The sequence below is a fragment of the Littorina saxatilis genome, linkage group LG2 (genome assembly GCF_037325665.1).
Source record: "Littorina saxatilis isolate snail1 linkage group LG2, US_GU_Lsax_2.0, whole genome shotgun sequence".
Classification (NCBI taxonomy): domain Eukaryota; kingdom Metazoa; phylum Mollusca; class Gastropoda; order Littorinimorpha; family Littorinidae; genus Littorina; species Littorina saxatilis.
The window spans coordinates 6,028,999-6,040,917 of record NC_090246.1 but is presented as its reverse complement, the minus strand read 5'-3'; the positions used below and the strand labels follow the sequence as shown (position 1 = coordinate 6,040,917).

General features: G+C 43.7%; 1 protein-coding gene across 1 annotated transcript in view; it reads right to left on the bottom strand.

Moving 5' to 3' along the window:
* Positions 1–11,265, bottom strand: part of LOC138958079 (synaptopodin 2-like protein) — a 25,665-nt gene extending 14,400 nt beyond the window's left edge. Inside the window, exon 1 of the mRNA XM_070329143.1 lies at positions 9,648–11,265. Coding sequence (XP_070185244.1) covers positions 9,648–9,776 — 129 coding nt within the window. The 5' untranslated portion in view covers positions 9,777–11,265. The remainder of the gene's footprint in view (positions 1–9,647) is intronic.
* Positions 11,266–11,919: the final 654 nt, after the last annotated feature.

Here is an 11,919-nt window from a genome sequence, read left to right as displayed (position 1 = left end):
ACACACACAGCCTCCACCCCTCACACCCTCCCAACACATTCCCTCCTTCTCTTTACCCTACCCCCACCCCATCAGTTCCACCCAAAACACCGATCTGCCCGTATGTCAATGTTGTCAGCCCTGTGAGGCTTTGAACACCACTTATCGTCTTCCTGGGTCTGTGCTGATGCCTTCCGCATGCTGAATCTACCCTAACACTATGCCCACTCTACCCTAACACTATGCCCACTCTACCCTAACACTATGCCCACTCTACCCTAACACTATGCCCACTCTACCTTAAAGGCACGTACAGTAAGCTTCCCGTAAACCTGTCAGGCTTTTACACACAGTACAAACACCCTTCCATTTGAACGCTCACCAAACGGGAACATCCTAGGTGCCCAACGTAAAGAGCGAGCAATTTTCAAAGAATTAATTTTGCGGAGAGAGTGTCAGAGACAATCGGACGGTGGTGCGTTTTGGCGCTAGACCTAAGTTTTAAAATCTAAATAATAAATTGACAGCTTGTTACACAAACATTCTTAAATCATAAAATAATTCTTTTTTCATCAAGACAAGATCAGTACAATTCGAAGTTTTGAAAGTTTGAAAAAAGAAAAGCCCGGAAGCAGGGTCACGCAAGGTCGTGGTTCTCGTAGCAGACGACGGTTTATACCTATCGCCAGTTCCTCTGAACAGTCAAAAGCCATCGCTAGAGTTCTTGTGAACCACAGCCGTTTGTTTCGTGCATAGTCAGAGGTACTTAATAACGTGCTATTGCAGATAAGCTCACAGCGAGTCGCATTCAAATTACTAACTGACGACTACATTGTGAAAAAGGGAAACTTGATCACTGACACGAGTTCACGATGGCTCAAGGGTAAGATAAACCACGCAATAATAAATTCTTTGAAAATTGCTCGCTCTTTACGGAGGGCACCTAGGATGTTCCCGTTTGGCACGGTGAGCGTTCAAATGGAAGGGTGTTTGTACTGTGTGTATAGCCTGACAGTATCTGTGATGATTTACGGGAGGCGCACTGTGCCTTTAACACTATGCCTACTCAGTCTACCCTAACACTATGCCTACTCAGTCTACCCTAACACTATGCCAGCTCTACCCTTACTCTGTATGTTAGTGTTTTGTTGCTTTTGTTTCCTTCATCGCCTCTTCCACACCCATCAGTCATCACCATGCTTTCCCTCCCAAGGTTCTCTGCTGTAATGTTATCCCCCTCAGTCTCAAGCCCTTTCCCCCTTGTCTCAAGTTGTCTCATGGAAAACGACTGCATAGCCTGGTTCGTAAAGTAGAAGCATCTGAGAGAGAGAGAGTGTGTGTGTGTGTGTGTGTGTGTGTGTGTGTGTGACGGTGCGTGCGTGAGTGCCGGCGTGTGCGTGCGTGTGTGCGCGCGTGTCGGTGGGTCGTGCGTGCGAGTGTGCCTGTGTGTGTGTGTGTGTGTGTGTGTGAATGTCTATAATGTGTGAAGTATCATTTCTTTTGCCTTGAATAGCTAAGAATCGTACGTGTTTTTAATTACATAAAAGTGAATTAAGATGTGATCCAACATTGCGGTGTCTTTAGTAGTCAGGCTACCGTGTCAATGTCTCAGGTAACTTAGTTGCCTGTACTTGGACAAAACATCCATGTAATGCAACTCAGCCTCGTGCAAAATGACGAGATGTTGGAGTGACTCCTACCTGCAGAACACACGCTGAACGGATCTACCCCGATACTGAACCACTGGTCTATTGCATGGCTGTGCTGGCTGACAAAACCAGTCAATGATTAACAGACTCAGCCCAGTAACCTTTATTCCTTGTTTTCATGCGCCTCTGGCGCTGCCGTTGCTACCACTAACTCGAACAAGATTGGTGGGATACAAACAAATACCCACAAATCTAAGAAAAGTAGGACTTCGAAAGGAGGGAATCTTAAATAGAGCTAAATTGACGGTGGTTCTCAACAGACGATCTAAAACAACAAACCACAACACAAGATCTTTACAGGTTTGAAGTGGGTTTTTTTCACTGAAGTAATCTTTATTCTTTATGATTGTTTACGTGCCTCTGGCGTTGCCAGTGCGACTAACTGGAGCAGGATTGAGGAGATGGTGCATCTAATACTATAGATGTTGACGTTGGCCTGAGTGTTGGAGTGATGTTTGTTTGTTTGGGGAGGAAGAGGGGGGGGAGTGGCACTGGCTGATGCTGTCTGACCCTGTGCCAACAAGCATTGTCAGCACAACTCAACACAGCCTGCCTGCCACGAGCAGCACGAGCTCACCGTGGCCCTCTGAAGCTAAAGGTGCGTTCACATGACCTCGTTTCCTCACGCCCACTTTGGTGATCCTTCAAACAGAATGAACGGTAAAAGCGAAGCTAAGGAGATTTTCCAGGGTTAATTTACTTCTAATTCGTTTTTAATCTAGGAAAATGCTCTGGTAGCTCGTGGTAAACGGTGCGAGGTTAAAGGTGCGTTCGCATGGCCTCGTTTCCCCCCAACCACACAGGTGATCCTTCATTAAAACCGACAGGTAACTGAATGCACTGAAACCGACAGGTAACAGAATGCACTGAAGCATTGCCGTTGAACGTGCATTTCCCAGGGTCAGGTTGCTTCATGATCACGACTCGTGGATGAAAACATGATGGAAATAAAAGGCCACTATCGAATGGCAGTGTTCAATATCATGCGCGCAAGTGTTTCTGCAATTTATATCAACTTTGAAAGCTGGCCATGCCAACATATTAGAAAAGGCTATATAACATATTTTTGTTAGGTCTGTGCCGTCTGGAATCCTTCAGTCAATCAGATAACTGAAATGGAACTGATTATACAAACAGCAAAACGTGCAGAAAAAATATGAACACTTTCGTCAAACACCTCCTTCATGAGAATGTCTTGCCAGTTAACCTGAGAGAGTGCTTCGCAAAAACCATCAACATTAAGTTTACTATAATTAAAGAGTGTTCTTTTATAGGAATTATTTTTATTCACAATTCTGTTTAATACAATGTGTGGTACACTATGATCGCTACAAATAGGTGGCAACACATTCACTTGTTTAACTAACTGAGGGGTCTGGGTGATGATAAGGTCAATACATGTACTAGTGGTGGCTGTTACACGCGTTGGCGTATTCACAAGTTGACAGAGCTGGTGCGCCTGTAAAATATTCAAAAAGTTCCGCGATGGAGAGTTCAGGAAGTCGACGTTGAAATCGCCTAAAATCACAAATCTCAATAATTGGTTATTCACTCGCCTTAAGCTTTCATCAATTAAATCCCAATAATGAATATTAGCACTAGGTGGGCGATAGAATGAGCCAATCAAAATGCTTTCATGGCTCAACTTTGTCTCAATCCAGACTGCTTCAAGACCATCGACTTGGAGATCAGGTCGGGGTTTACAATATAAATGATTCTTAACATAAATGGCTACTCCCCCATGAGGATCACCTGGGCGGTCGAGGCGTACAGGAGGATTAAAATTAGGTATAATTACAGATAAATTATCATCTTCAGGTGGCAACCATGTTTCTCTGAAAGAGTTAAAATATCATGCTGCTGTACTTCAGGCTGTAACAAGTCAATTTTGTTCCTTAAACTTCGAACGTTAATGTGTACCACAGTTACCGTGACTTTATTTCCATCTGGGCCTGGATTTTTCTCAATATCCCCGGCTAAATAAAGTGATGTCCGGGCAGACAATTTAACTGCATACTTGTTTTTAATTTCTTTATCATAAATATCCTTGTTAACAAGACGTTCAGTTCCACGTTTGTAAAGCAATGATCTATCAGCCGACAGAAGGCTGGCACAAAATAGGAAAGAACACAACGATAGCGTGACACGATTGGAACCTTTACAAAGCAACAACATTAAAAATGGTAATACAGTATTTTCACACAAAAATGACAATTTGCGACATCGAGCAACTGCTCTCCCATAAAAGCACCCGACTCTGGCTCTGTACAAACTTAAATTAAGTGACATTTCCTAGCAGGACTGAGAACAGTAGGATTGCCGAGAGAAGGGTGTGTTGGCATGTACATGTACTCTGTATGCATCTCGCGCTTCGATGAAAGAAAAATAGAACGACAACAGTCGTGGTTTCTAAGGGGAGGTTTGAAACAAACAAAAAGTCGAGTCAAAATCTATGTACAGAGTTAATTCGGAGGAGCTGATTTCCATTAGGAATCGAAATGGTGGCTCATCAAATAAAGTACTTAAAATCAAGAGTATTTGCCGAATGTTTTTGTGCATATGTAATCAATACATATCATACGGTGTATCAACAATACAAGTTAACGAGTATGTTGGATGTTGACAAGAAAGAGGGCGCCAGAAGATAATCATAACAACCAACAACAATGGACCGGGATCGCACAACTCTCACAACTCTTACGATGCTCTTCGCAGAAATACCTTTGGATATGTGTTGTTTGTGGCTGTCAGATATAAAACACATCAGGTGTGCCAAGATGCGCTGATCACCTTCCCCCCTAATCCTCCCGCTCATCCAGCAAGCTTCATTGATGGGTATGATTATATGCCTGGCCGGCTTCGAAGAGAGAGAGAGAGAGAGAGAGAGAGAGAGAGAGAGAGAGAGAGAGAGAGAGAGAGAGAGAGAGAGAGAGAGAGAGAGAGAGAGAGGCAGGCACAGGCACAGGGACAGAGACAGAGACAGAGACAAAGAGAGGCAGAGACAGAGAACCAACAGACGGCATGGCAAATTCCAAAGACAAACTGTGTTTTGCATGTTGTGGTAACACGGAGATACAGTTTGCTTTCGAAAAACTATCTAACACGGCTTCAGACAACATGGACAGGTGAACGGTAACAACAACAAGGCTTGTACAAACAATTAAAGTAAGAAAAGGGGTAGACGAGAGAAGACGATGAAAAAGAGGGGGGTTGTGTCGGGGGGGAGGGGGGGGGGGGGGGATTGGAGTCTTCAATTAGCCTTCGACATCTCCTTGCTGAACTGTTCCAGGTCGTACCTTCGGACAAGATGTTTAATAACTTTTTGAAAAAGATTAAGATTTTTTTTTAAATTCGAATGACCGACTGTAACAGAATGTGCGCTGTAAGGAACTGTCTAAACGGTACCATGATACGCCTTAAATGTCAGTAGTTTCCACAGAGTAAGCCGAGAACAAAACAGAGATAAGACCTATGCTGAATGGTTCTCGCATGACCTCACCCCCCCCCACACACACACACACACACACACACACACTGACACACACTGACTCACACTCACACATACACCCACACACAGACACACACAGACACACAGACACACACACACACACACACACAGTTTGCAGCTCTTGCTTACGAAGACAGTCTTGTCAGATCGGGACATACATGACGCATGCGCCCCTCGCACTTCCGGTGTGCATCAGAACTTCCACACGGCTGCAATATTTGAACAGGTTCTCTAGCGACAAGCAACGCAGACGACACCAATGGCGACACAAAACATGCTTTTGTGGCGACTTGAAAAAACAAAAAAAATGTATCAATGAAATTTACAAATTGTAAGTCCGAATCAAAGGTGGTGAAAGCGCAACATTTCTGGCGTAACGGAACCCGATTCTCTCTTTATCCCCAAATCAACATGTCTCATAGAGCACAACGAAGGAGGCGGACTGGCAAGCAAAACGGGGAAATGTCATGAAAACAACACCAAGCAGAGAGGATTCTGCCCCCGCGTGGAAACAAGGGCAGGAAGCCAGCAATTCTCGACGTGACTGTATTTTGCTCTAATCACACCCATGTGAGAATGGCTGAGTCTGGAGGATGCTTCTACACCTACAACTATCTGTTTTCACGAAGCAGGTAAAATAGGTGTCATATAACTCACGTAAATTTAACATATGAAGTGGGCACAAACATCTGCTATGAAACTGAGTGAGTTCTTAAAGGGATACTTTTGGTCTGACCGTTTGTGGGGAGTTTGTGGCAAATTTGACGACTAAATGTGAAGAATTTGAGGAATCCAATGTACCTTAATCTAGAAGCACACGGCACGATTTCTTGAAAACACACCACAAGTATGGTTTATTAATTAAAATCAAAGTGAGTGACAGTTTTGTAAACCTGAACCTTTGTCAAATAAACAAGCAGGTTATTTAAGCTTAACGATAAAAAAAAGCGTTGACGTGATTAAGACAATATTAAGGCACCTTAACCTGTCACTGAGTTTGCATGTGGGGGCTTTGATGCTTGGCATCATGTTATCTAAGTTTCAAGTCTGTTGTCTTTTATTTGTAAATAACATGATACTCTGGCATCAAGCATGCGTGTGGGAGGGAGAAACAGATATTGCGTTTTGAACCGGCCACATTTTACAGCATCTGCGTAGCACAGCCGACACGATGGCGAAACAACTCTTATTTTTCAGATACACAAACACACACAGAGGCTATTTCAGAGAGAGAGAGAGAGAGAGAGAGAGAGAGAGAGAGAGAGAGAGAGAGAGAGAGAGAGAGAGAGAGAGAGAGAGAGAGAGAGAGAGAGAGAGAGAATTGAATTGAATTGAACTTTATTTAACAAGGATTAAGATTTAAGGCTACGCCTTTTCTTACAATCTGTCCTTGGGACGCATAGACACACAATTATATAATTAAAAAATTAAAAATTAAACTTTTTAAAAATGTAACCAACCAAAGGAGGTCGGAAAACTTCAGCACGTGATAATAAAGATGACGATGATGATGATGATGATGATGATGATGATGATGATGATGAAGATGAGGCATGAAGAGCATACATATGTGGTTATTCATAAAATCAAATGCATACTATGCAGGTAATTATAAATACAAGCTGGTAGCAATCGAACATGTAGCAATAGTACAACAAAAATATGTTCAGAACATACAATGCACAGCATATCTTTGACGTAATACTAAGTGTGGTAAATCAAAAGGCGTTAAACTACTCAGACATTAAGTGGTTTTTAACACATTTTTAAAAACTTTTTAATGACTTTAAGTGCTTAAAGGATGATGGAAGCGAATTCCAAACTGAAGTACCCGAAAAAGCAAGACTGGTCTTATACAGGTCAATTCGTGGAATCGGTGGGATCAAGTTGACCGACCCATATCTGTGGGTAGCTTTATTAAATAATGATGTAATGTAAATCGGCACTTTACCGTAATACAATTTATGCATGAAAATGGCTTTGTTTAACTTGAGATGCTTTTCCAGTGGAAGAAAGTTAAGCATTTTTAATTTCATATCTGTTGAGGCATTATCCTTTACGATGAGTTTGGCCGAGCGACGATAGAGAGAGTCTAACTTTTTCAAGTGGACATCACTGCTGCCATCCCAGAGCGTCGAAACATAATTAATGTGAGGCATTACATGAGCATGGTGGAACATTTCCAGAGTCCTTCTGTCCGTAAATTGCTTTAACTTGGATAGGAGGAAAACGTTCTTGGCTACTTTCTTGCAAATATGCTGTAATTGTGCCTGCCACTTGAATTCACAATCAATAATTACCCCTAAAACGCGATGCTGTTGAACTTGTTCAATTGATTGCGTACCAATAGTAAGATTTAGTTTGAGTGGAGAAATCTGGTGTTTTTGTCTGGTTGCAATTACCATACTTTTAGTTTTTATTGGATGGACAAGCATAGCATTAGCACTACACCAGTTATTTACATCGTTTAAAGCTGTTTGAAGGGAGGACTCTATTACTGGAACAGACTTTCCACTTGCATGAAGAGAAGAATCGTCAGCAAAAAAATCACTTCTTACATTACTATCAGAAATGTGCAGTGGCAGATCATTGATATACAGACAGAACAAGATCGGCCCAAGCACTGAACCTTGAGGCACCCCGCATTTCACAGTCTCCTCAGTAGATATTTTACAGTTTAGGGCAGTATATTGAGATCTGTCATGTAAATAGGAAGCAAAGAAGTTACACACTGAACTGTTTCTGACATACAACTGTAATTTCTTCAATATAATTGAATGATCAACAAGAGAGAGAGAGAGAGAGAGAGAGAGAGAGAGAGAGAGAGAGAGAGAGAGAGAGAGAGAGAGAGAGAGAGAGAGAGAGAGAGAGACAGACAGACAGACAGACAGACAGACATAGACAGACAGAGAGAAAGAGAGAGACAGACAGACATACAGACAGACAGAGACAGAAAGAGAGAGATAGACAGAGAGAGATTCAGACAGACAGACAGACAGACAGACAGACAGACAGACAGACAGGCAGGTAAACTGACCGACAGACACACGTGTAGAGACAAGCTGAACGACTAACACGCTGATTTTCAAGATCTACAATACAGACTTATAACATAGTACGGCCGCAACAAAACCATCGGGAACGCTGCAACATCCTGCCGTTGACCACAAGTTACTATCTATTCCGTTTAACACACCAAGCGGCATCAAAGTGGAACAAGACTGACCCGGCTCAGTATCAGTACAGTGTCACTCATGAAATAGTAACTTGTGGTCAATGTCAGTAGTTGCAGCACCAATTGAAACAGATTTGAGAAAGTAAAAATCAGTAGTTTTTTTTTCCTTTACATATTTTAGATACTGCGACCACCAAGCCATGAACACCCCCCCTCCACCTCCACCCCCTTTGTGTTGTAATTGTCCCCTTGCTTATGTAATGTAATGTAATGTAAAGCCTATGTACATGTAAAAGAAAAGAAAAAAAAGAGAATAATTTTTTTTTAAATATCAGTAGCCCTACACTCCTCATATCATATTTTGGTCATAATTATAAAGAAAATCAAAAAGAGAAAGTAACAATCTGCTGATTTTGCTGACCTTTGGCAGAACACACTACCCTCAGGTGGAAGAGTCACAAGCGACCTGCGTGTGTGAGACGAGTGATACACAACATGCTTACAGAATCACAAGGCGCACAGAAGAACTAATGGGTAAGTAGCGGGTACCGAATAAACTTAACGCCCTTGAAGTGAAAACACAATGAAAACAGGCCAGCCACCGAGTCCGGCCTTGGCAGTAGCCTACAGATTGATAAAGGACAACAGTTATTCTGGAGACTGAATTGTCAGTGCATGTCTTAAACGCGAGGTATTGACTATAATTACGCCGCATCAATATCACGTACACATAACGATCTAGAAAACGACGCACACAAGCAATTGAACTTCCGTAACATTACTAAACTGAACATATGACACCCGTCAGCGACCTCAGTTGCCAACAACTACAGAATAGCCCGCGCAATGGTTTTGAGGCTATATCAAGTACTGGACAAAAAGCAGCTGAACATGATAATACGCAAAACAATGAGAGAAAACTCAAAAACACTTACATTAATAGCAACATTCAATGGGCAATACGAAAAAGGACCCAGTTCATGATTTGGAAGAAGAGTGTGTGATGGGAGAAAAGACGAACCGAAAACACATAAGCGATAGATGTCGCCGAAGTCTATGACATAATTGGTGAAAAGAAGATAAAGCATCATCATCATCATCATCATCATCATCATCATCATCATCATCATCATCATCATCTTCATCATCTTCATCATCATCGCCAGCTGCAGCAGCAGCAAAAGCAATAACATGAGCACAACCATCCGTGTCAATATAAAACATATCACACAACCACACAAATGACGTATGGTGATGACATGCAAACTTGACTGACCTTGGCGATGTAGAGACAGCTGGCCTGGTCCAGTCCCCCCATCATACGGAATCCCCACGGCTGGGTGTTGCTCTTCCTCACCAGGGTCACATACTCACACCCGTCATAACTGTCGTCGTGTGAATTCATCGTGCCGACACTTCTCTCCGGAGCCACTTTTTGCCAATTTCTTTTTCTCTAACAATGTGACGAAGACAGCACAGTTCTTCTTGCATGAACTGAAGAAGCTACCGTGTTGTGCTGTACTACGCAGGAATGAGGCCACTGTCAATTCTTTTTCTGAAGCTAGTGCAGCTCGTTTGTTGATGCACTGTGAAGAAGCTACCGTGCTGTGCGGTACCACTCAGTCATGAGGTAAATGTCAATTCTTTCTCTGAAGCTAGTGTGTTGATGTACTGAAGAAGCTACCGTGCTGTGCGGTACCACTCAGTCATAAGGCCGCGGTCAATTCTTCCTGAAACTCGGACGAAGCTAGTCTAGCTCGTAGGTTGATGAACCCGCAGTAAAAGCTACTGTCCTACAGCTATCATGTTGTGCCGCACTACTCGGGCATAACGCCAGTAGGGGGGAACGTCCGCAGATGAATTATTGATGATGCACTGCCGAAGCCGCCGCCGGCTCAGTTGTCGTGATGCCGATGTTTTGTTCTGACCGCGACGTCCACACAGCTTGTTAATGAACCGAGAAAGCCAGCTCCTAACCTGCACTGACGGATAACAACCGCAATTTCTACTGATGCACGACCCGACACAACTCACAAGTCGTCAGTTGCCGTTCACTGCCGTTCGAAAGGCCGAAGAAACCACTGCTGTTCGCTCACGAGTCTGTCGAGTCAAGAAGTGATGAACGTCACGGTACCGATGCACTGCTCCGTCGTGGTTCTGTCGACTGCTTCACCTGTTGCCGTGACAAGGCCGACGCAGTGTATTCGGCCTCAACCCAGCGAAGACTGAGGTCACTCTTTTGTACTAACGTCCGTCCACGCAGAAGACAGTCAGAAACGGATGACTTTCTACCAATGCACTGCTCAGTCGTGTACTGATGGAATCAATTGCAGAACTTGCTCAGCCACAAACTTCGACATGGAAGGAAGACCAATGAACCTTCACTCGGACACCACTGTGCGAGTCATGTGAGGATGAGCTTTGTTGCCAAATAGAGCTACCATCAGCGAATGAACGAAACCTGTCTTATGATCATTTCACTGACACAGAACAGGATCTGCTGCTCGACAAGTTGCAGGTGGAAAAGCACAAAAATTGTCACGCAGGCGAAACTCGGCTAACCATGCAACCGCCTGCCAGAATCAGTCTCGGCAAAACTGAGTGAACCGAACCTCTACTGAACTTGCATCTGTTCTAAGACAAAACTCTTCAAAGTCTGGGGCATGAAAAACGGTAGATTTTTCGACAAAATCAGCATGAAGCTGTTTGCAGGATGTTTGCTTGGCTAACTCGCTCTCATATCACTCCTTCATCGTTTTCGGTGGACGTGTGAGAGAGTGAGTGCAAAGATCTGAGTGAAGAAGAGTGTAGACGGAAGAAAGCATGGAACGAAAGATAATGGGAAGATTATATTGCTGTGGTGCGTGCCTGCTAGCTTTCTCTCGCGACTCGTGCTGCTCTGTCAGGACTGCAAAGTTTCTCAATGCATCTGGAAGCTTGGCACTGTGCTGTGAGCCTTCAGTGTCTAGGCGCACGGTAGCATAACTGAACCTGGCACAGTGCCCGTGCATCCCGCTCTCTCTCTCTCTCGCTTTTTCTCGTCACTGAAGTGTGTGTGGATGTGTGTGGTGTGTGTGTGTGTGTGTGTGGAAGTGTGTCTTTGCGGTGTGCGTGTGTGAGCGTGTGTGTGTGTGTGTGCGTACATGTGCGTGCGTGCGTGTGTGTGTATGTGTGTGTGTGTGCGTGCGTGCGTGCGTGCGTGTGTGTGTGTGTGTGTGTGTGTGTGTGTGTGTGTGCGACGTCTCAGTCGTAAAATATTGACAGTCTCGGTCTGCGTCAAATGTCATAGACTTGTCAAAACCTAACAACGGAAATCACTCTTGTCAGGAACAAACAAACACACAAACAAATGACAACAGCCCACCAATAAAACACGACATCAGTATGGATGACCCGCTCCCATTTTCTCTTCTCACACTCTGAGGTTATAATTACTGGCAACATTTCTGGTGACTCACACTGCTGTAAATAAGCAATTTGAAACGGTGTGTTTGCGAGGAGGGTCCACTTTGTAATGCCCAGGCTTCCAATCAGGCCCAGTGTCTGTC